The sequence below is a fragment of the Stegostoma tigrinum genome, chromosome 2 (assembly GCF_030684315.1).
Source record: "Stegostoma tigrinum isolate sSteTig4 chromosome 2, sSteTig4.hap1, whole genome shotgun sequence".
NCBI lineage: Eukaryota > Metazoa > Chordata > Chondrichthyes > Orectolobiformes > Stegostomatidae > Stegostoma > Stegostoma tigrinum.
In genome coordinates, this window is record NC_081355.1 from 119,572,438 (window position 1) to 119,598,299 (window position 25,862).

The 25,862-nt window shown below is 39.2% G+C and overlaps 2 protein-coding genes and 1 long non-coding RNA gene across 11 annotated transcripts in view; 2 read left to right on the forward strand and 1 right to left on the reverse strand.

Annotated features, from left to right (window-relative positions):
- The first annotated feature begins 5,217 nt into the window (after window positions 1–5,217).
- Window positions 5,218–6,367, forward strand: ptf1a (pancreas associated transcription factor 1a). Its single transcript, XM_048547785.2, has 2 exons — window positions 5,218–5,821; window positions 6,071–6,367. Exons 1-2 carry the CDS (start codon window positions 5,218–5,220, stop codon window positions 6,271–6,273), a joined length of 807 nt encoding a protein of 268 aa, XP_048403742.1. The 3' UTR covers window positions 6,274–6,367.
- A 7,664-nt stretch (window positions 6,368–14,031) lies between these two features.
- Window positions 14,032–19,253, forward strand: LOC132206146 (uncharacterized). Its single transcript, XR_009442860.1, has 3 exons — window positions 14,032–14,182; window positions 14,670–14,821; window positions 19,084–19,253. It is a non-coding gene; the product is annotated as an uncharacterized LOC132206146 (long non-coding RNA).
- c2h10orf67 (chromosome 2 C10orf67 homolog) overlaps window positions 15,884–25,862 on the reverse strand; it is a 247,269-nt gene continuing 237,290 nt past the window's right edge. For 6 of the 9 annotated variants that reach the window (XM_048522268.2, XM_048522250.2, XM_059638846.1 and 3 more), the window contains one exon: window positions 21,937–24,570. In XM_048522268.2, the coding sequence (XP_048378225.1) occupies window positions 24,459–24,570 (112 nt within the window). In that variant the 3' untranslated portion in view covers window positions 21,937–24,458. Of the gene's footprint in view, window positions 16,422–18,040; window positions 18,187–21,936; window positions 24,571–25,862 lie in introns of those variants that run through there. The other 3 variants (XM_048522278.2, XM_048522240.2, XR_007246588.2) reach the window with 2 other exon arrangements.

The following is a 25,862-nucleotide window of genomic DNA, read 5'->3' on the forward strand; positions in this document are numbered from 1 at the left end:
AATTTTTCAAAGCTTGCTGTGCACAAACTGACTGCTACATTTTCTATATTACAATGGCGACTACACTACAGAAGTACCTGAATGGGTGTAAGACTTCTAGACTCTTGCACGTCTATGGTTGTGAGATATTACACATGTATATACAAACATGTGACTTTACAGAAGGATTAGGCCATTTGGTTCCTCGAGTCCAAATTTACCATTTAATAAAATCATGTTGGATTGATTGTAACCTCAATTCCACATTCACAGCTAATCTAATAACCTTCCATCCCGTTGCTTACCAAGAATCTATCCATCTCTGCCTTATCATATTAAAAGGCTCTCCTTCCACCTTTTGAAGAAGAATTCAGAGCTCTTACAACCCTCTGTGAAAAAAGACATTGTCTTCACCTCTGTCTTAAATGGATGACCCCTTATTTTTAACAGGGATCCCAATTTTTTCATTATCCTACATGAGGAAATATCCTTTCCACATCCACCCTATCAAGATCCTTCAGAATCTTAAATGTTTCAATCAAGTCGCCTCTTACTTTTCTAAGCTCCAGCAGACTCAACACCATATCCTCTCCAGGTCGATCTCAAAACTCCCTATAGCTCCAATTCTCACCTTCAAACAACCGCCAAACCTTAAACAGGCCATAGTTTGCAGCAAACTACCCAGCCTTCAGGACAACATCGACCATTACACCACACAATCCTGCCATGGCAACCTCTGCGAGAGATGTCAGGTCATTGTCATGGATACTATTGTCACATGTGGGAACATCACTCACCAAGTACATGGCAGCTACTCATGTGACTCAGCTAATGTTGTCTATCACATACGCTGCAGGCAAGGATAGCCCAAGGCATGGTATATTGGCAAGACCATGCAGATGCTTTGACAATGGATGAATGGACACCAAGCAACAATCACTAGACCAGAATGTTTCCTCCCAGTTGGAGGACACTTCAGCAGTCAAGGACATTCAGCTTCCAGTCTTTGGGTAAGTGTCCTCCAAAGGGGACTTCAAGATACACAAAATGCAGAATCACCCAGCAGAAACTAATAGCCAAGTTCTGTATCCATGAAGATGGCCTCAACTGGGATCTTGGGTTCATGTCGCACTACATGTGACCCCACCATACTGTCTTGTATTTGTAAAACCTTCCTTAGTGCCCTGTTTTGACACCATAACCTTGACAAATTGTTATGATCTCTCTACCTTAATTAGTTTATACAGTGTTAGATTACTTATTACCTTGGTTTGACCCTTGGCATACAACTCTTAAATCCATCATGTTATTCCAATCATTTGGTTTGTCTCCAGTGCCACCTTATGTTTAATTTTTTGTAGTTATTTCCCTGCCTCAGTTAATTGCATTATAGGTCATCCTTTCACTTCTTATTCAGCAGTTGACACTTTATTCACACCATCTAACACTCCTGATCTGCAGAGACTTATTATTTGATACTCCATTCACACCAGTTGTAAGATCTTTTGATCTATCTGCCCTCAATCTCTCTGCTTATAAATTTTGTGTCTCTTTGCTCTTCTGTCACTTCACCTGATGAAGGGGCTGTGCTCAGAAAGCTTATGATTTTAAACAAACCTATTTGACTATAACCTGATGTCATATGTCTTCCGACTTTGTCAAAACTCCAAGACCTAAGTCTTGGCTCCACCCTCTGCAATTGGATCTTCAAGTTCCTGGCCCACAAACTGTAATCAGTGAAGATAGACAACTGCACCTCCTCCACGATAACACTCAACACTGGAGTTCCCCAAGGATGCATTCTCAGCCCCCTGCTGTACGCCCTGGACATCCACAACTGTGTAGCCAAATTCCAAACAAATTCCATCTACATGTTAGCTGACAACAGCACCATGGAAGGACAGACATCAAACAACAATGAGCCAGAATACAGAAAGGAGATGGAAGGCTTGGTGACATGGTGCAATGATAACAACCTCTCTTTCAATATTAGCAAAACAAAAGAATCGATTATTGACTTCAGAACATGAATACAGCAGAGGTTGAGATGGCTGAGAGCATCCTGTTCCTTAGGAGTGACAATAACTGGCAACCTGTCCTCCCCTTCCCATGTCGATGAGATGGTCAAAAAGCCACAACAATGCCTCTTCTTCCTCAGGTGGCTCAGGAAATTTGGCATGACCATAAGGACCCTTATCAACTGTCTTGTGTGGTGTAATCTGTATGCCTCACTTAGTCCAAGTTTTTACACCTTATGATCTGTGTCCTAGCTCACTACAATCTGCCTGTATTGCTTGCAAACAATACTTTCACTGTACTTAGGTACGCATGAAATTAAATCAAATCAGATATGGGCCTAGCCTGTCCAATCCAATAAGATATCACATCCATTCTAAATATGTCTAGTAAGCTTTCTCTGAACAGCTTCAAATATATTTACATTTTTCATTAAACGTGAAGACCGATACTGTATACAGTGCTTCACATGCGGTCTCTCTGTCTAAGTGAAACATAAACTCCCTACTTTGTACTCAGTTCCCCTCACAACAAACAACAAACATTTAAACATTCTATTGGTTTTCTGCTATAAGCCTTTTATAATTCATATCAGTCAGATCCCAAAGTATTCTAGAATTCTGCAGTTTCTCACCGGTTCAATGCTTGTTTTCCACTCTTCCTTCCAAAATGGACAATTTTTTTGTTGGACATAATGCAACACTTTCTTCACTCCATTTATCTGTCCCCTTTCTCTTTTCAACTCTCCCATTCATGCTTATCCTATTGGCTGCATCTGGTTACTGATTTCTTCCTTCTCCTCTATCTGTGTATTTCTTCCTCTATTTCCTTTATAACTCTTCCTAGTTTTGTCTTTCCATGTTTAGCTTTTTTAATTCTCTTATTCCTCTGTCTCTTTCATTCTCTCCATCCCTCACTCCATCCTTCTTTCTCCCATCTATCTTTTTCTCCTATCCATCTCTGCTCCTATAACTCTTCATTTTCTTCCTTCTATCTGTCCCCCTGCATATATCTGTATAATAGGAATATTTTTGTCTTGCCAGTACTACTCTTGACACCTATCCCTATATCTCTTCCTTTCTTTCCCTCTTTCTCTGTCAGTTACAGCGTATACTTTCTCTTATCTTTTTTTCTGCCATATCTCTCCTTCAGTTCCTTTGTTTCTGTATTTCCCCTAATCTCTGCCCTGTGTCTTTTTACCTTCTTTTCTCCATCTCTCTCCATAACTATCTCCCTATTACTTTCTCTCTATCTCAACCTGTTTCCATACTCTCTTTCTCCCTGAAATTTCTCCCCTTTTATTATCATTTCTACTGGAATGTTTTTCTGTATCTTCCAGCTATTTTCCCATCCAACCATCCCCTCCATACTTATTCTTTTCTTTTTGCATCCCTCCCCTTTCTCCATCTCTATCTCTTCCACTACCCCAATTATTTCTCTCCGTACCCCTTCTGTTGCACTCCTACTCCACTGTATCACTCTTATTCCCTTGACCACTATCTTACCACTTCCACAATCATTCCCTCTCTAACTCCCCCTCGCCCTCAATTTTCCTCTCTGTTCAGCTCTTTCCCTCTTCCTATTCTCTCTTTCTCTCCCATCTGGCATTTACCTACATTTCTCTCACCTCACCACCTTCCCACTGTCATTCTCATTTTGTGTCTCATCCTGTTATTCTCTCCCACTATCAGTCTCTTCCTATAGTTCAACCTGTCACTCTCTCCCTCTATCTCTCTTCTGCTACCTTTTCTACTCTTCCCTCTTCTTTTTGCTGTCCTGCCTTTCTCCCTCTCTTCTACTCGCTTTGTTGCTCTGTGCCTTTGTCTCTATCTGTCCCTTTCTATATCTTCAACTGCATTGCTTTCTCATTTCTTCTTCTATTTCCTTCTGTCTTTCCCACCAACTCCCAATCCATGTATCTTTCTCACTATTTGAGAGTCAGAGCTACAGGACAGAAAAAGGCCATTTAGCCCAATGTGTTTGCACCAGTCAAAAGCAAGCATACACTATTCTAAGAGATAATAGGAACTGCTGATGCTGGAGAGTTTGAGGTAACACGATGTGAAGCTGAATGAACACAGCAGGCCAAGCAGGCATCAGAGGAGCAGGAAAGTTGACTTTTTGGTTCGAGACCCTTCTGAACACTATCCTAATCCCATTTCTAGCACATTGTCCATAACTTTGTATGTTTTGACATTTTCCTCTCTTCTCCCCCATACCCTATTTCTCCCTCTCTTTCTTTTCTCATCTCACTTCCGCCTTGTCTCTCTCTCTCCCATCCTTCTGCCTCTCTCTCCCCCCTTCCTCTCTCTCCCCTATCTCTCTACATTGTTTGCTTTCTCTGTCTTCAAATCCCTTTCTATCCTCTCTTGCCTGTCTCTCTCCCATCCCACTCTCCACCCTATTCTATCTCTCTCTCTCGCATCTCTTCCCCATCTCTCTCCCTCCTGTTTTCTCTCTACATCTTTCCCCTCTCTATTTCTCTGCCTCCCGTTCTCTCTCTTTCACCCTGCCTTCCTTCTGTCTGTCTCCATCTTGTTCTCGCTGTCTCTCTTCCTCCCTCCTCTCTCTCTCTCTTCCTCCTTCCTCTCTCTCTCCTTCTCTCTCCCTCCTTCCTTCTCTCTCTTCCTCTCCCTCCTTTTCCCTTTCTCTCTCTTCCTCCCTCCTTTTCACTCTCTCTCTTCCTCCATCCTTTTCTCTCTCTCTCTTCCTCCCACCTTTTCTTTCTCCCTCTCTCTTCCTCCATCCTTTTCTCTCTCTCTCTCTCTCTTCCTCCATCCTTTTCTCTCTCTCTCTCTCTTCCTCCCTCCTTTTCTCTCTCTCTCCCTCTCTCTCTTCCTCCCTCCTTTTCTCTCTCTCTTCCTCCCTCCTTTTCTCTCTCTCTCTTCCTCCCTCTTTTTTTCTCTCTCTCTTTCCCCCTCTCTCTTTTCCCCTTCCTCCTCTCTCTCACCCCTCCTCTCCCCCGCCACTCTTCCCCCCTCCCATTCTCCCTCCTCGCTCGCTCTCTTCCCCCTCCTCTCCTCTCCCTCCACCCCTCCTCTTTTTCTTTCCGTATCTCTCCCTCGCTACAATCACCCCCCGCCCTCACACTGCTCACTGATTGGTTGTCCTGGCGGCCTGGCGGCACGCGCCGCTCACTGTCGTATAAGAGGCCTCGCGTGCCGCCCTGGCGGGTCACTCACGAGCGCCAGCGGCTCCCGGCTTCGGTTACCGGGCAACACCATGGAGACCGTGCTCGAGCAGCTCACCGGCCTCGACACCTTCGCGGCCGCCACCTACTTCGATGATGAAGATTTGTTCGCGGAGCAGCCATCCCGGGATCACCTGGACACGGACGGGTTCCTGGAGCACGACGTCGACTTTCTCAGCAGCCAGATTAGCGACTACTACAAGGAGAGCCGGGGCGCTGCGGATCCCGAGCACTGTGACTCGGGCATCCTCTCCTTCACATCGTCCTCGTCACCCTTTTCCTTCCACTGCACCGACAGCACTTCCGAGGTGTCCCCCCAGCTAAAAGGGATCGAGGGCGTTGCGAAAAGGCGCAGGAGGATCCGCTCAGAAGTTGAAATGCAGCACCTCCGGCAGGCTGCAAACGTCCGGGAGCGCAGACGCATGCAATCTATTAACGATGCATTTGAAGGTCTCCGTACTCACATACCAACGCTACCTTATGAGAAACGACTTTCAAAAGTTGATACCCTCCGACTGGCAATCGGTTACATCAACTTCTTAACAGAACTTGTTCAATCCGACATGCCCTTAAGGAATCCAAATAGCGATTCTGCAATTCAACCTAAAAAAGTCATTATCTGTCATAGAGGTGCAAGTAAGTGCATCAGATGTACTTTTATATACAGTTTACGTGTAATTGCCTTCTCCCTTTAAGCTTGCTACCTTACTTCCTCCAACATAACATTCAAAGACTTGTTTTTATGTAAGTGCACTTTTATTGTTTGTCACATTGTTCTTTAGGCTAAAATAATACTGGCAATAAATGCGAGAAATATAAAAGTATATTTCTGGATGTTTACTTTCTTACGTGCAGCATTTTTACATTTCTTGATATCTCTTCTAGGATCGCCATCTCCAAATGATCCAGACTATGGCCTGCCTCCTCTAGCAGGGCACTCCTTGTCGTGGACCGATGAGAAACAGCTTAAAGAACAAAACATCATCCGGACAGCAAAAGTTTGGACTCCTGAAGACCCCAGAAAATCTAATAGCAAAACATGTGTAAATAACATTGAGAACGAACCACCTTTTGACTTTGTGTCATAGAAATTGAAATGCTGTAGTTCGCAATTCAGTGCAGGGATTTATATAATCATGTTTATTTAATGAAAATTAATATATTATCAAACTTAATTGTTGATATCAGATCAGGAATGTAATGCTGTGTAAACCGAGGAACATTAATTTATATATTTATTATTTTAAATAGTCATATGTAAAATATTATGGAATGCTTAATTTATCAAAACGTGCTAATCAATTTTCTAATATTAATTTTTTGAACAATGTTTAACCTAATAGTACATTGTTACCTAAGGTTTCCTAGCGAATATTTTTCTATCTATACCAATTAATTTATTGTAATATATATCTTATTCCTACTTCGTGGAAAATAAATTCGTGAATACAATACACACTTTTAAAAAAAATTATTTTGTTATTTGAGAAAATGTGCAATTACACCGATTCAGATCAATATCGCAAGGATAAAATACCTTCAACTCGTGATGTTATTCAATGTATAAGTCTATATAGCCTGTATTACATCTGTCTGCAATTAAAGTGAAATTCACTAATTGAGCTATCAAGCGTTACTGTAATCTTAACGTTTTAGGACTATATAAATTTATCGTTTGCACTTTATGGACATTGAGTGATTCTGTCCAGAAGCGCGTTCAGGCAAGCTGATTTTAAAAAAAAGCCAGTTCTAAATTGAGATAGTTGAAGTTTTCAGTGGCCTATTGTTATTTAATAGACGTTGCGGATCGTTATTTTTCATGTATTCTCACAGCCAAAATGAATCATTCATAAACAAGTACCTTGTTACAATACCGACAACACAATGCAGAATGTACATAACTGCACCGATTCGATATATTTTGACTCATGAAAAATGCAGAAAACAGTGAATCACATTGTGCAATATGATTTTCATGGCGTACTGAGAGTCCAGTGTTCATCAAACTGCAGAAACAGGTGAAGCAAATATAAAAGTGGTACACATTGCACCTTACTGAAATTGTGAATGACTAAATCAAGTAGCTGTAGTTTGGAAGGCAATACTAACGCCACAATTTCTAAAATTGTTGTAAATCAAGGTATTAAGGCATCACAAGACCACTTCAAGAGGATTTCAAATTCAAAATAAAATGTTATAATGATTACTTGATAATTTGTGGATGCAAAATATAGTTGCTCAGGGGATATGAATTAAAATTATGTTTGGACCATATTCATTGATATTTTTAAAATGCGCAGAAATGAATCGTCGACGAAAACCTCGGAAGAATTCAGTAAATTCATATAATTCGCACAAACGTCACGTCACTTTTTAGTTTTCATTCTTGGTCCATTTTGTGTATATGAAAAACACCAAATTCTGTGGGTTTAAACGTACCTAAACTCTTCTGTGCACACCTTACAAACGAGTGCCCCATTACCTCTAAAGCTTCGTGCAATTCTAAATGAAGAAAGCGTGGTGACTTTTTGTCTTATTATTCCACTGTGCTACACGACCAGTCACTCATTTTGTGTGCGTGTGTTTTTAAAGGCGAATGAAGTCCTAAGAGAACCATGACAAAACCCCGTTCCCATTTGCTTGCAATCTTGCCTGGTGCTGTACTCTGCAGGTGTTTGAGAAGGAAAATTTCCCGTGGCACTCAGCCTGTGTCCCAGCTTCTCCCGCGGCTCTGACGTCAGCGAGCAGCAGCTCAGGGGTTAAAGTGATAGCAGGAGCCCGGGCAGATGCCCTGTTTAGACCTGCACATGCACAATGCCAATGCAATGATCCCCACAGATTTGGGAAACGGTGTGCCAAAGCGGATGGGAACTGTGACTGTAAGCAAATGTATAATTGTTCTTATTTATTGAACATATTCGAACAGCAGTTGTTATGGATTTCATATTTGAACTGTCAAACAGCTTTGGACATTTAACCTGGATATGTGAATCTTAGCTACATTGACTTCAGTTTCGTCACTTAACACTTCTTTTGTAATAAATAATAAAACATGCATTAATAGAAACAATCTGTGTAGTAATTAAAATTCAACTATAATTATTTGTAATACTATTAATAATAAAGCACATCAACTAAAAATATTAAACACATCTTCTAAATGATCTAATTAAATATATTCCTTCATAAACAAATACTCTCAAATCTGATGTCAACTAAAATAAACGTTTGAAAGTACTGATTAGATTTCTGTTTCTTTTAGACATTGTAAATTTACAGCTGATTTGCCATTGTGATGATGCACTTTTTCAAGCTTTGCACCCCTTATTTAGGTGGCACTTTTTCATTTGTTTTCCTCTGTTTGTATGAAAACAATGCCCCAAAGCATCCTTTAGTATTGTGCAGATCAAGCGGAAGACTAGGTCCTCACATATAAAACACTAGGGTCTCTATCTTGTCACTCTCATGTCTTGCTTTAGCAAGTGCTTCTACGGTGACTGTTTGAGCATGACAGTTTCTCATTCACCAAATGAGTAACATTTAGTATTAACGCTGAAGTAATGCTAACAGTAAATTTAAAAAAAACAGATTTGTTAAACAGATATGGTGGAAGTGTTAAGTAACGTGGGTAGAGAGAACGAATGGATACCTTTTGCTTCGTGGAAATGTTTGGATGTCCAAATTTGCAGGCTAGCAAAACGTAACGTGTAATTGAGGATGTTCGCCTGTAGGCAGTCGCTATTGACAGTCATTCAGTGACTTTATTACCACTGTCCTGAGTATTTCTCTAAAACACACAGCTCAAAATATATTATTAAAATGTTCCAATTTGCAAAGAATTCGGAGAGAGCTTTTGGAAAAGGTTACATGGTGTGCACTTTACAAAACTGCAGCGATTTATTTCAAAGTATATGCCAAAACATAACAATAATTAACAAAAATATGTTTTAATATGCTTAAAATGCTATTTAAACCAATAAATTGGAAGTGAAAAATATCCACATGTTCCACCAAAAGCAATGCGCATAAAGTCGTAACCCAGGGACACTGCTAACTTGCTTCGCCAATCTTCCCATAATGTTAAACAGTGCTTGGACGATAGCCATCAAACGGTAACATTTAGATTGTCAAACATTTCAAATGTATAACCTCATCTACTCTTCATAATTTTTCTGTGACATCGAATACCAGCTGTAAAGTTGAAATGATCACCACTGAATTCTATTTGGTTAAACTCGTGGGTAATATTTTGTTTCCAACGTTCGTGCAGCTTATGGTAATCGCTGGAAATAATTCTACAACAAATTGCATTTTATATATCTGGAATCATTCGTATGAAACGATTCCCACGACAGGATGTAAGGCTGGCCAACAGGTGTTCGGATTTGGCCGAAGCGAGACTCTGGCTGCAGGGAAACCCAGTGAGGGAGAGCTTTGCTGCCAGAAACAGGCTGCAGTGGCGCCTCTTGCTTTACATGGCGTGTAAGACACAAACAATCGAAATGATATCTTTATTGCTAGGTTCGTGTCCGAGGCTATAACATATCAATCCCTGTCGTGGTTCTCTAGGATGCACCTGGTATTTCAAACTTGTTCTTTTTGTGCTTCTGGTCCTGGACTGCAGCTGCCTAAAACAAGCAAAGAGAGAGGCCCTTACAATGTCTCCAAGACGTGTTGGCATGGTTTGCTTGTCTTTAATGTACCATTAACTATTGTCTTTGCACAATATGGGAACTGTAAAGCATGACATGTGTTATAATAAAACACATTTTCAATTATACACTTGTACTGGAAGCTCTGATGCAAGCAAACAAACACGCCAAAATCTTGTTTTGTCTGGGTAAATCTACTGGCAATTAGACTCAAGCCTACTGCTTTCCTGATCAGCCAATTAAAATTTATGTCTCCTAATTTTTCACATAGAAAAAAAAAGTCTCAGTGCTGGCCCCCAAAGACATTGATTTTCCTGCTATCACCTGGCGTTCAGACCTTAGTTCCATTTATCAAGAAGGGAAACGTCAGGCGTTACATAAAGTGACTCTGTTACCATAAGGCTCTCACCATCCTGTCCTATTGTTTTCCCTTGTTAATAACTCATTACCAGGATTTAACAAATCAACCATTACATATGTTTTGTGTCTCCATATTTTGATCCGTACGATTAAGCAGATGTTGCGATTGAAAATTGAAAAGTCCAAGGCTACTCTACACTGAAAAAAGAGGACAGCCACAACGACGGGCTGACAATGAGCTTCGGAGATCTTCAGAAAACATTTACGACCAATAACAGACTTCAACCTGCTCTATTTCAACCATTGTGAGTTTTGAATAATTAAGGTTAATAGGGAAAGGTTTGTATACTTTGAATGCCAGGACCACAGGTGCGGGGTGGCATGATGAATGATTTGCCTGATTTTTGCCAAGCTCAAGGGCTCTTCTCGTGGACTTTCAAGCTCATAGAAAATATTGTCATTTCTTAATTCACAGCATTACTTTCATTCAGAACAAAGCCGCATGATGAAAAGCTAATGCTGTAATGAAACACGCTACGTGGTGGCCGCTACGCCTCCCAAATAAAGGGCGAGTCAAAGCCAAAGCGCGCTGCGTCTGTGCGCAAGTACTCCCTCTAAACCATACAAAAGCACCGTTTCTAATCTTTTAAAGCTTAAAATATATTTTTTGATGTATCTCATACTTTGTTCTTTAGCTAAGGGGTGGCTTTATCCTGACCCTCCGCATTGGCAAAAGGTCTGGCGCCGCTACACAAACAGGACGAAAGTTATACAACTTTTCAAAACTTTTCCAAAGTTTTCACTGAAGTAACAAGTGCACCAACGCGCGCATGCGTATAGGATTTTCTTAAAGCAAACATTGCTCATTGGAGCATAACAATAGCGTGGTAATAAGCTGAGTAGTGTAGAGTTTCTCTTCCAAAACGTAAGCTACGTTTTAGAGAATAGTACCTATTTCTGTCCTAGGTGAAATTACGGATTGCCTATTCCTCCGTAAGTTTGCTTGTGGCTGTTTAATTTGTTGCTATTTGAATAGCAAACCCTCTGAAGCAGTCACATTGGTGCGTTGCAGTCCCTTGAAGCTGGGCTCCCTAGATGCGCTGTAACAGAGCTGACCAAAATATAACCTCCAAATCCATTAATGTACCTGAAACATCACACACCCTACTTACAGAAAACGTGACTAGCAGACCATTAATATCAGCTAGTTTTAATAGCACCATCAATTTTTGTTTTATTAGATATTTACCATCAAGGGATACACGCAGTCCGGGTTCTCATGACAATTTGGCACAGCTCTAGTAACGAAGACTTTTTTTAGAAAAACAAAGTTCCAAGTGAAGTGCTGTCGATCTCAATAACAATCGTTGTTAATACAATCCACATAAATATTAAAATGTAAGTGTGCACATGGTAACATAATGCGTCTGCCGTGAACTTGCGCACCGTTTTACGAGTCCCACTTTGGAGGTTTTTTCTTCTCAAGGTTCATTCCAACAGATCAAACATGTCGTCTCAAGAAAACAAAAATCCACACCTTCCCTCCACCCCATCTCCGTAAATTAGCGTTTGAAAAGTATATTACCAAAACCCACGTCGAGATAATGGCACTGATGCGTTCACTTTCGATTTGTGTCCTGACCAAATAAGCGCTTTAATACCTGGTGCCCGTTTATGTGCCCCGGTCTTAATATTAGTAACAAGGGAGAATATTTCACTGGAAATTCACAAGTCATTCTAGCAATGCATTAATTCTGGAAACATATACCTTTCTAGTTATTTTTCTGGTTATTCCTTGAGTGCCCAAATAATAAGAATCTCGAAAATGGAAAGGGGCAGATGGAAGTGGTCGGTGTTGAGTGTTAGATGTGAACTTCAACCACTTGTGGTGCTGAAGTTCTTTCCAAAGCGCTGTCATGGAAGTAGCTCATAAAGGGCACATATAAGAATAGAATTCAGCTCATGACTTTCAATAACACTCGATATTTTGTACAAAACAATGAAGGAATTTGTATGTTTTTTGAATGATTCAGATTAATGCTGACTGCAAGTGAGAACACAACTTCAATGACAACATGGCAAAATCCCGGTGAAATTAACATCGAATACTTTCAGTGAAAAGCTTCCTCGTAAAATCTGAATTTTAGAAATGGCAGCTGTCCCTGTAGCTGACAGGCGTACAACACAGGTAAAATTTATAATGCCAAAATTTCACTGGAAGGTGTCAAAAGATAGTTTTCAATCTATCTTTATGATAAGTAAAGTAATGAAGTTATTACTTTATTATGTTAATTTCGTGTATCTCATACATTTCATCGGAAATACTTTTGGCAGTTCATTCGTCAGTCAACTACTCCAAAGCACCTAGGATTAAAGTTCTGAAGTAAAGTAATTCATAACGAAACTTAATGCCGGTGCGGGAGGTGGTGGTGGGGGGCGGAGGGTGGGGGGGGAAGGTTGGTGCGGAGGGAGGTGGGATTGCCTCGACAAGTTATTGGTTAGTATGTTTGCAAACGTTTAACATCAGTTTGAGGCTTCTTTGATCTCCGCACGCTGAGGCCAATCTATGGGCAGCCACGCAATTGCAATGCTGGTACCTACCAGAGTTGCTACACGGTCAAATGCTGTCAGCCACCGCTTGCATTGTTTATGCGATGTTAAAAATTGAAAAGTGTTGGTAATCGGTAGATTTTGCAGGTGTAGAATGTGGCTAACAACCATGCACAGTTGGTGCTCTCCAATGGCGAGAGGATGACAGAGACAGCTGGCTCAGTTTTCAATCTGAAAACACCCCCTCGGTGGACCAAACACAACGACAGTGACCTTTCTGCGGGAAAACCAGGGATGTGCCTTTGACTGAATTAGCCATAAAGACGTCTTGCTATGACTTTTGTTCCAATCCAAAGCATCTAAATATCGCGTCTAATATGATAAGTATTGTTCCCAGCTTTTCTTTTGGTCCCCAGAAATATTACAGTGCTGACTTGGCGATTCATTTTCTTAGACGGTGTCACAAAACTTTTTGCTGAACAGAATTAGTTTTTGAACATATCATTAAAATGACCCCAATGTTTTCAGCAGCGAATTTATCAAACCATTCATCTGACAATACTTTTAAATGCATCATTGTCATGGGTGGTGGATTTGATAGATTAGCGAGAGGCACAAAACCCCTTTTTCAAGGTCAAGTTGAAGATCTTGTTTAGTGTTTAGCTGCTTTTTGTTAAAGCTATAGAATAGTATCTTTGTATCTTTTAACTTTTCAGGCACATCTTGCAAAATGAGGTTAAAAGTCATTATGCACAACAAGGATTCAGTCAACAAGAGGCAATACAAGGACACAAATGCGTTGGTAAGAATATTTTCAACAAGGATTTTTAAACGGTGACATTTTTAAAATAAGAAAACTGTCCCCCAGTGCATGCCACTCATTTTCGTATCTATCAAATATGAAAGGCAGACTTTCCAATTAGTACTTTTAAATTAATTTAACTTTGAAAATTATAAAGTCAAAAAGAGCGAAGTGAAAATCTTGCTCGTGACATAATTAATTTTTCAATCTTTCAGTTGATCAGCTAAGACCCGAGGAAGACAAGTAAAGCTTTATTTTCTCTTACACCCACTGTATTCCGGAGAAAATATAGGATACTCGTGTTTTCACGATGAACTCAATGTGTTCGGGAACGTTGAAATCCGATGCAACCTATCTAGCTCACCCGATCTCCTTTGTTCATCTCTATGAAGTGGAGAGTTTGCCAGTTGCCAACTCCCGAAGTGCAAAAGCATGCGTCATTTTTCACCCAGTTCGTCTCATCCTCAAAAGACAACTATCAAACCAGCCCTCAGCCCTTTTAGGCATTAATTACTTTGCTATCCAACCGATCTGTTTTTCCTATTATTTGCATTTCGCAGCAGGGATGTTTTTGCAAGACTAATGCAGCTGCGAGTAGCTATGAATGCATTTCTCACTGTAAGGGCGAAATAGGTAAGCAGAATAGATGTGTTCCTCCAAAAATAAGAATAGATTAATACGTGTAAAACTTCTACATCTTTGCTTTGATGAATAGCAAAGAAATGTTTATGAGTTGCATGCTAAAGTACATTAAAATGTTTTGACATGTAGTTCTTATCCAAAGCGTCAATTTTGAATGTTGAGGCTGACTGTAAAATCAGCATTGACAGAAATAGATTGGGATGTGCGGACATCCTTATTTTTTAGGCAGAGATGATAACTATTTTCATGTTGGTTACTAATACATTGTCTTTTACATACACGTCCCCTAACTTCGGCCACAAGGACGAAAAATTGTCAAGTTTTAATATTTCAGGTTTATACCATATAGACAGTTATTCTATGTACGTAAAGGGTGAATCGAATTCTTTGTTAGTGTTGTTACAAACTTTGCCTGGAACAGCAGCAAATTGTATACTGTGAAGAAATGACTCATTCTCAAGGACATCTTCCTTTTCAGATAGGAATCACTGAAACGTTGCTGAGCAAGATGATTACTTTTTGTGACGATGTGATGGAATAATGTCACCTTTTGCAGATGAATAAAATGTTTGAAATATTCAAACAATATGCCATTACTGGATAGTTTCATACTTTCCAGCCCTGTTCATGGTGAGTCGACGCCTTGTCTATCTTGTTCAACTCATCAACAGACAATTAATGCCTATTAAATTTGATTTTCCACCTAGTGTTTGTAGAAATTGTTCAATGTTAGAGTTTAAAGGTCCCTGTAGGGCTGAAGGTTCAATAATAGAGATATTTAGCTTGTATGGAGGATTTGTGGAAGTGGCTGAGAGCCAGATCGTGGCAGATTCAGCCCGATTGGGACTAACTCGCTGAATTTCGACAAGTTGTGAGCAGTTTAAGGACCTTGCTCAACATAAGTGTCGTCAACCCAGTTGCCCCTACCCCAGCGACTCCACAGCACCCAAATGAATAATTTCTTTAGTGAGAAATAATTACAGATTCTAAAGCTTCCTTTGTTCCCATAATACTGGTGGCATTTACGTAATTTTACAGAAGCGCTCTTGTAGACTTTCGAACTTGTCGACAGATAACAGGTATGATAAAACTTCCAGTTAAATTGTGGGGGGTTCAATCGTGAAAAGTCGAACTATGCACGACTCAGTGTTTAAAAACTTGAAAATCTCGGTGGGAAAGAAAAAAAACTCTGCGATAATGTTCAAATGCCTACTAAAATACAACACTGAGAATTCCCTATTAAATATTTAAATTAGTGTTAAACTCACCATAAAACTTTCTGTCCGCCGATATTGATTTATGAGAGGGTGAAAGACAGGGGCTGTATTTTACCATGACAAACGCATTAGAAAACGAAAGCGTTTGACTATTCAAATCTTTCAAACATCTTTTACCTTCTTGCTGTTGCAGCAGACGCCACCGGTTGCACTACACAATTGGAAGAAAAATAAAGCATTTTGTGTCAAAAGTGGGCAGGCAGAGTGTAAATTCTACTCTGTACAAACAGTTGGCGCTGTTGATTCTGTGTGGATCTCTGGTGGATCAACAGCTGTGTATGAAACCAATGATTACCATAGGGTTTTAAATAATTTAAAATGTTGGACATAGATATCAAAATGTTAGTAAATAAAACAATTCCTTTCCAGTGCCTGAAAAATTAATAGTCCAGACGCCAAAATTGCGTATAACGACCTTTAATGTTTACACTGCCGTGATGACACTACAAAAAGCTTCAGGAAAATTGTTCCCAACTCATTGACAGGTTCTTACCATGCATGTGGTAGAAATCATTCTCTTAATGTTACAGTACGTTTTGAATTATTGTCACTATATTTTAGTTAATCAACGGATTCATTTTAAACATATGATTTTGGGATGCAAATGGATGTAACCGCAAATATATATGAATGCTGTGCCTACTTCAACAAGCCATTACTTATGCAGACCCTACTGTGAACTTCAGGGAGTAAAGAAAACAGCTTGGCGTGGAAGACGGCATTGATTTTTACGTGACCTTTATAAAAACAGTCTATCGCAAAATTTCACGGTTTGCACTGGACATCGTGTACCAATATTAATAGGTTAAATCCGTCCAATGTCGGAAAGAAAAACGATTCTTGTTGGTATTGACAATTCGATTAACTGTTCACATTGCTTTAAGCCTGTAGGTTGGAGAGGGAGAGGCGGGTTCCAGTTCTATGGTTTCCTTTAGCACATATTATCAAACGATCTATGAATACACAAGTGGAAAGAAATCATCAGTCAGCGATTTTTTTTGATTACAGTAAGATTGTGCAAAGTGCGTGTGCATAACGACAAGTTTCTTAACCGGTACCGGTATTTGAAAGTAAAATCTCATTCAAGCACATTTGTAAGTTAATTTAACACTAACCGCGAGTCAGTAAAAATATCAGTATCTATTGTAGAAATGAAAACACGAACTCATCACAATCACATTGCAGGGCTGTGATACATTCATTATTATTTCATGGCGCCCAAAAGACGTGACATTTGGCATTCTTTCATTTTTTCATGTGTAAGGCTAAATTAAACTAACGTATATAAATACAAAAATCACTGTGCATTGCATCCAATCTACATGAAAGTTGGCGTATCAGGTCAGAGGGTACTTTTCAGTGTATTAAATTATACAGATGCTATAGTAAACGAAGCCGTCCAAATCTTGTGGCATCACACAAAGTAACACTGTTCTGCCCAGTCGTATTCAAAATGTTCAATTTCTTAAACCTATTACGTTAGCAAGGAGTAAGGTATACGACCCTGACCAAACATTAAACACTTAAACGTCCACGGAAGTGTTTTGTAACTTTAGCACTAAAGTTCAAAGTGATAAGCCTTTCTTCTGTATTGATTTCAAATTCAGCCTTGTGATAAACAATCTGAGGTTAAACTGGATGACAAATAACTAACATATCTACAGATTTTTTTTCTGCAATTTAAGCACGTCAAATTAATACAAAATCAGCAAGATAGTCTAGTTGTAACAGTTAGCTGATAATGAAGAACGATGTCTCATGAAATATTGGAATCCCAGAAATAGTAGAAGTACTGATGTCAGAGAGGTCTGAAAATTTCATAAATGTTCTACCAAACCTGGTTCATAAAGTAATAGCAAATAGCCTTCAATCATCTACTTATAAGTTGTTTGAAATGACTTCTGTGTTTTGTAGTCTTTTGTCTTAAAACGTGTTAAAAAATGAGACAAGTTGTTTATTCCACAAATGAGGAATAGTTCACAACCCCTAGGGAACTTGCTCATCTTGGGTTATATAGATCTTAATCTTACAATTGCAGCTTTTGTTCCTGATTTACAACATCCACAGCCCTTTTGGTTTTTAATTTAGTATTTAGCTCACTGCCACATCTCTTTGAGGCATGTCCACCTTGAAGAAGTTCTGCTCTCTCTCCAACGGGATTTTCATTCCAATCTTCCCTCTTGTCTACTGCTGCATATCAACCAATGTTTTCCTAGCTACCATCACTTCTGAGGAAGGGTTAGAGAACCCGAAAGATTAACTTTGATTTCTTTTCAAAGATGCTGCCTGACTTACTGAGCTTTACCAGCAACTTCTGGCTTTGCGCCTCAAAATTGAGCTTACTTTATAAGCTCAGTTTCCCTTGAAGTGACCATTTATATGTATTGCAGAAGACTCATACAATTGGTTCAGATCATAGGAGAATATTGTATTACTCTCAAGCCTCAAGTTGATCCAATATGGATGAATTCTAATAAAATGAAAATGCTCAGACCATATCATAGATAAACTGACAAAATTTAACCCACATAAGTAGTTCTGGCAGATTCACAGTCAGTGGTGGAAATCTCACCTCTGAATTAGAAGGCTGCAGATTTTTCTTGCATTCTCATTTGAGGTCCTGAACACATCAGGTCGATACAATGTGGTAGTCCGGGAATGAGGAATTGTTAGATGTGCTAAAATTAGGCATTAAAATGAGGCCCCAAGCACTCTTCTCTAGTGGACAAAACAGATTTAGAAGACTGACAACAGCAGCAAAATAACAGTCATTAGTCACTCAACATCATCAAAACAGGGTAATTGGTTCTTTATTTTGATCGTGGAACCTTGTGCTTTAATTTGATCTGTCCAAACCAATAATTGAAATTACTTTGAAAGTTATTCCCTTCCCATGGAGCACTTTGAAATATCCTCAAGATGAGAAATATGCCACATATGTGAAAGTTATCCTACAAATTAATGCATAGAATTGAACTGATAAAATTGATGTTTCTTTCCAGAGATCATGGCAAATCTCATTAAAATTCTAAAATCTTTTGCTTTTGTTCATGGGATATAGGTATTGCTAGCTAGGTTAGCATTTATCACCCATCTCTACTTGTCCTGGACATGTGCTGGTGATCTGCTTCTCAAGCGAGTGTAGTATGTAATATGTAAGTATGTGGTGGCTCAGTGATTAGCACTGCAGCCTCACAGCGCCGGGGACCTGGGATTGATTCCAACCTCGTATGATGGTCTGTGCAGAGTTTGCACATTCTCCCCGTGTCTGCTTGTGATTCCTCCGGGTGCTCTGGTTTCCTCCCTCAGTCCAAAGATGTGTGGGCTAGGTGGTTTGGCCAAGCTCGATTGCCCACAGTGTTCAGGGTTATAGGGGGATGGGTCTGGGTGGGATGCTCCAAGGGTTGGTGTGGACTTGTTGGGCCAGAGGGCCTGTTTTCACACTGTATGGAATCTATGATTTCATACATTCATAGTGAGGTAAGGAGTTCTAGGATTTTGACCTAGCGATGGTGAAGGAATGGTTATGTAGTTCCAAGTCAGAATGGTGTGTGGCTTGAAGGGAATCTTGCAGGTGATGGCATTCACATGAATCTGCTGTCCTTGTCTTTCTAGGAGTTAGAGGTAACTGGCTTAGAAGACGTTACTGGAGGAGCCTTGATGAGTTACTGCAGTGTATACTGTAGCATCTATAGTATACTGCTATTCACCGTGAACCAGTGGTGAAAAAAGTAATTATTGATGGTGGTGGATGAGTGCCAATGAAGTGGACTGCTTTGAGCTTCTTGAATGCTATTACAGCTGCATTCATTCAGGCAAGTGGAGAGTATTTTATCACACTTATGACTTGTTGCTTGAGAATGGTGAACAGACATTGGCAGTCAGGAGTTAGTTACTTGCTGCAAAATCCCCACTCTTTGACCTTTTTTACTTTGAGCATCATCATGTGGCTTAGTTAACTCAGTTGACTGGATGGTTTGTGATGCAGAGTCTCACCAACAGCATGGATTAAATTCCTGTCCTCGCTGAGGTTGCCATAAAGGTCTTGTCTTCTCAACCTTGCTCTTTATCTGATGTGTGCATGACGTCCAGGCTAAATTCACCACCAATCACTCCCCTTGAGTGGAAATGCAAACTCTGGTGATTTTCATTCATATGACTGGTTCTATACTGTTCTGGTCAATGACAACTCCAATGACAATAGTGGAAGAATCAGTATTGGATTATTGTTTAATATCAGAGGAAGATGATTAGATTCTCTCTTATTGGAGATGGTCATTACTTGGTGCTTTCATGGCATGAATATTACTTGTCACTTGTCAGCCCAAACCTGGATGTTGTCGAGTTCATGTTCATATGGACAAGAACTGTGTCAGCATCTGTTCAGTCATGAATGGTGCTGAACAACGTGCAATCGTCAAAGAACATTCTAACTTCTGACTTTATGAAAATAGAAAGGTGAAAATGAAGCATAAAATGAATTAGCTGAATGTGAATGGGCCAAGGATACTATTGTGAGACACTCCTGCAGTGATTTCCTGGAGCTGAATCAGTTAAGATAATTGTATTTGTATGCTCTTTTTCAATCTAATTTATTCTTGATGGTTCACTGTCTTGGTTTTTCAATACAATCTTGGCTGATGTAGTACAATTTTAGAGGAGGTTATTTTTCTACTAATTATAGTTGTACAATGATTAATTATCTTCCTGAAGTTTGAGACTACATTAAAAAATCACAAGACAAGATATCTGATACATAAGCTGCATGATTATTTCCAAAAATGTAGAATAATCATGTCACATCATACAACGATAACAAAACACAAAATTACAACGAAGAAACATTTTAAAAACTCTTGCATTTCCATTTTCAGGTAATTGGCATATATTAAAACATTTGGATTTCAGTTTTAAAAAGGCTAATTTCTGTGTTTAAAGTTTTTCGGGGATCTCACTAGTAATGTAATGAGTATTAGCTTTGCTGCATTTTTGTGAACTTTTCCACATTACAATACAGAGACAGATTTTACCGTCCCCAATCGTTTTTTGTTGATCAAATGAGAACAGAAACTCCCATTTGGGAGGGGCAACATGACATTTCACTTGAAAATTCTAAACAGGTCACAGACCTTGCACAGACCCAAAGGCAGTGGGTGGGAGCACTTAACTAAAGCGTGTAACCAGCTCAAGCTGCAGGTTAGCCATTTTGCTAGCATTGGAATTGGAAATGTTACAATAAGCTTCTCAAGAAAGCACTGAAACATAAACTAAAGCTAGAATTTGTATATAAGCTGGTTTCAAGACTTCATGTTGCAGTTTATACATGATTAACCACGGCTGGAATCACAATGCTTTCTGCAGTCACATTTTAGAAAGTGGTATTTTTCTAAAAGCTATGAGCTAAAAAGAGAGAAGAAGCCTGCCCTAGAAATGACCTAGAGCTTTCAAATTCTTTGAACACATCACTATTTCCATTGTTAAGTTTGATTAATTGTGACTGATAAGTTGGAGTGAATCAAGATTTTGTCCTTATTGTCCACTATATTGCACAGAATAATTTAGTTTGAAAAATAGCAAAAAGCCGAGCAAAATTTCAGAGTCAACAATGAATTCAATGTATTCTGTCCTTATTTGAAAAACAAAATTAATCATTAAATCTTTTCAATTTTGGAGCAACCAGGATGAAATTTAATTGGATAGTATAACTTCAAAGAATTTTGATTTTCGTACAAAGTTAGTCATTTTATTGTCACATTCTAGTGACATTATTTCTAATCTTTGAATAAAAGTTTCATCTACTTTCGTACGGTCTAAATATAAGACTTTAATAAACGCATCAGTGGCACTACATTATTCCTGAAAAGTAAGACCCCTACCATAGTTGCATAAATCTGCCAATCTTCTGCATGTCACAGTAAGTGACAAAACTCCATTGTAGTTTATCATTGATTCTGTCTCAGTGTTTGCAAGAAACATAAGCAAGTCCTGATAGAAGTGTTTTGTTTGTGATTTTTTGGGGGGGAGGGGTGGGGTGAGGTGTTGAAATGATAAATGATGTCACTGAAAGCTACACAATGCTACAACTTCACAATGGCACTGCACATGCATAAAATCAGAACGGCTTCTGAGAAATCCATTATTCCTCCCATACAATAGGCCTGAAACTGTTTTACAAGCACTCCCAGTGTTTTTATTCACACACACTCTTAATAACATCTCACAACTTTAAGTGTATTTACAACTTAAATGTCATATTCAACTTGAGAACTATAGTTTTACACTACAGGATGTTGCTCTTATTAGTCAAAATGCATAATCCACTTTGGAATAATGCAGACATCGAATGTACAAGCCACACAATCGATTAATCAATTCTTATTGTACTTTTATTCTGAAAAAAATGTCAACTCATGCAGCTCTTTGAAATCCAACATTTGAGTTATTTTGGAATTTTTATACATTGGTACATCTGCCACTTCATTGGAAAAATTGTGAAATAAAGGAAGTAATATGTTTTAAAGTCTAAAGTTCTTAAAATGATATAATAAATTTTAAAAATTGGAACCAGAGGCACTAATCCATGAGATAAAACATATGGTATATTAAAGTACTTTTTTGCATGAGCAATTTGCAAGAGCGAGATATGAGAACAAAATTGTGTTTAATGAATGCTGAGGATAGAAATTGAGGAGAAAGATCATATTCTAAACTCTTAATCTCTGTTGGAATACTTACAGACTTGACTTCAACTTGCATTAACCTGGAATTAACTAAAAGACAGTTGCACCTTCAATAATTTCTTATGGCTGGTGAGTGTGTACGTCCCTCATGTCATCCAAAACCACTCAATGAAGTTTCAGTCTGCGAAACAGTTTGAGGTTTTGCAACACATTCACCCACTTCTTTTGTATAGACTTCTCTATAAGCAGTGTAATTACTTTTCAAGTCATTGCTGCAGTTTCCTGCCTGTAGATGTGATCAGAACTCTTTTGGAAAAAGTTTCTACAGAAATGCTGGGGTTATCAATACAGTGAAGGATCCTTATTAGGCGCTTGCTGTCGGACGTTGTAGGTAATGAAAGGTACCATACCGAGGAAAACAGACTACCAAATTTACAACTGCTAGAACATATTTTCCTTGAGATGCAAGTTTTTAATATTTTTTAGATACCTAAATAGTTTTTCTTCACCTGCTTGACTGAAGTTGATACCTTATTTTACTTTGATTCAACTGTCACATTGGAATGTAGACAGAGACATGTACATTATGCTCATATTAGACAAGTGATTGTTGTATTCAATATGACATGCTCTAATAACCAATGAGAAAATTTCTTGCCTATCTCTCTTGCCTTTGTACAGCTGATTATTTAGGTGTCTCTGCTTCAGCTTTATTTCAGACTCTTTATTTCCCTCTGCTTCTCTCTTCCTAAGACTTTTGTTTACCTTTTCTCTTCTGTTTCTATATCTAATCTTTGTTCTTTACCTATGGGCAGAAGGGGTAGAAGGTCCGGTGAAAAGCCATCAATGGCTGCTGTTTACAAATAGAGTTGGGAAATGTCATATAATATGGCTAGGAGTGGCTCTCCTCTTATTCCTTCCCCCAATTAACCATGCATTTCCAAAGACTGTTACTTGTATCATATTCATTCTCTTGAAACTGCTGACCAACCACTGTGGTTCCTCCTGTCGATCTGCTATTGATTTCTAACCCTTAACACCTTTAACTTCAGCGCTCCCACTAATGATAAGGGAAAAAAGGGCCTGATGTTTCTTTATTTTCAAAGGACATTTTGTGGTAATCAGCAGGAGATTTCCTTTGGTGCTCTCCAATGGGCTGAATGGCCTGCTTCCACACTGTCGGGATTCTGTTGTATGCTTCTATGATTTTGTGACTTTGAAAAAAAATGACTAAAGGGTTGTGCTTTCAATGAGAAAATCCTAACACAGTGACGCTTACAGATGCTGGATGTAATTATAAATGTGCATAATTAATGCTGAAAAATGTACGGGGAATTTACAGAAGACAATGTTTTTATTTTAATAATCCATTCAATTTCCTGATGCCTTGCTCACTACTTATTTGGTGTTTGTGTAATCTTTTGTGTGTCGACAACAGTTCTATGGGTTCTTCAAATGTTTGTCCTTGACACTGTTTACCTGCTGTGTGTTTGTCTAGCCCACCAATCATTTTTTCTTGTTTTGCGTATTGTTTCAAGTGCCTATGTGACTGCCAATCTATTTGTCCTCCCAGCTGTTTCTCTAATGTCCCTTTCTCTCTGTCCCCTGAATCTGTAGCTCTCAATCTTTGCCTTTTCTATGAATTTGTTTCTTTCTTTCTCTAGCTCTCTGTACTGTCTCCCTGACGGCCTAGTATTTCTCTATATTTCCTTTCAATATATCTCTCTCCCTATCTAATTTTCTTCCATTGTTTCTTCAGAAACTGTCTTCTGATTCCTCAATGTTTGTTTATGTATCCTCTAATAATTTTGTCCCTCGATTTCTCTCTTTGCCATTCCAATGTCTATAGTTATTTCCACAAAATCCTTTTTAATCCTCACACTATCCACAGCAATGCCTGAACTTGGCCTTGGCTCCTGTAATGGGGCTTGACAGCAGTGAGCCTCACCCCATACTGAACATATTGATATTGGTGTATCCATTCTAACCACAAAGAGTTTCTCGAAGAAATGCTGATACGCAGCACTACTGGTTGTGACCAATGATTTGAGAGCAGGTTTTTGGTTTGGTGTAGGTGGAGCACTGCAGTGTGAAAATTCTTAGAATGCAATAAGACCTGAGCAACTGTACTGAGAGGAGGGAGAGAAAAGTTGCATCAATACCGAGCAGGATATAATAAGTCTAAGTTCACAGCAAGGCAATCGTTAGAGGTAAGAGCAGAAATGTCAACAAGTATTCAGTGGATATGAGATTATCAATGGCTGAATTAAGAGCTATTGGGGCCAGTTAATTTGACCAGCAGGTGGAGCATCAACCAGCAGAGTTTGGGTTCCAGGATCCCAAGGGAACTGAAGTTGTCAGTAGGACCAGAAATAAAATTGACAAACTGTGGAATTCAATGTGGGAAGAAGATACTGGACACCTATAAATGGGAAAATGATTGAAACACATTATAATATAGAATCAAAAGATCCTAGTTACTTACACTAAGCATAACAAATCCATAACAACCTTCTGCAGCAAAAACTGCAAGTATGTGCAAATTTAACTAGAATGCTTTTGAAACTTGTTAAAATAGTCACTTAGTAGTGCAGAACAGTGTTGCTGATAAAAGACAAATTTTGTTGAAGATTTTTGTGTTGTTTTCTTGCAGTTATCCATCTGGACATTTGCAATGAAACAAATTCAAGAGGGAAACCAACAATTTATACTGCATTTATACTCCCAAAGTCCATTTTCCAACCAATCAGTACTCTCATGTAGTGTAACTGTTGGTTTCCCCCTTGAATTTGAATGCGCAGGAAATATCTTGATGAATACAAGATGAAAAGCTTCAACAAGTGTGCATTTTCCTCAGCATTACTTCATAAAATGCTCTAGCAACTATTATTTAATGGTCCACAAACATTTTAATCAGGACCAGGAGTAAGAGTAGGCTATTCAGCTACTCTAGATTGATCTGCCATTTCAATCCATTGCTTAAATATAGAACATAGAACGTAGAACAGTACAGCACAGTACAGGCTCTTTGGCCCATGATGTTATGCCGACCTATTGTCCTACTCTAAGATCGAACTACCCTGCATATCCTACATTTTAGCATCATCCACCTGCCTATCCAAGAGTCGCTTAAATGTCCCTAATGTATCTGACTCCACTACCACTGCCGGCAGTGCATTCTACGCACCCACCACTCTCTGTGTAAAGAACCTACCTCTGACATGTCCCCTATACCTTCCTCCAATCACCTTAAAATTATGCCCCCTTGTAATACTCATTTCTGGGAAAAAGTCTTTGGCTATCCACTCGATCTATGCATCTCATTTTCTTGTGCAACTCTATCAAGTCACCTCTATCCTTCATTGCTCCAATGACAAAAACCCTAGCTCCCTCAACCTTTTCTTGTAAGACCTGCCCTCCAGTCCAGGCAGCATCCTGGTAAATCTCCTCTGCTCCCTCTCTAAAGCTTCATATCCTTCCTATAATGAGCCGACCAGAACTAAACACAATATTCCAAGTGTGGTCTAACCAGGGTTTTATAGAGCTACAGCATAGCCTCGTGGCTCTTTAACTCAATTCCCCTGTCAACGAAAGCCAACACACCATATACCTTCTTAACAACCCTATTAACTTGCCTGGCAACTTTGAGGGATCTATGGACGTGGACCCGAAGATCCCTCTATTCCTCCACACTGCCAAAATCCTGCCATTAAC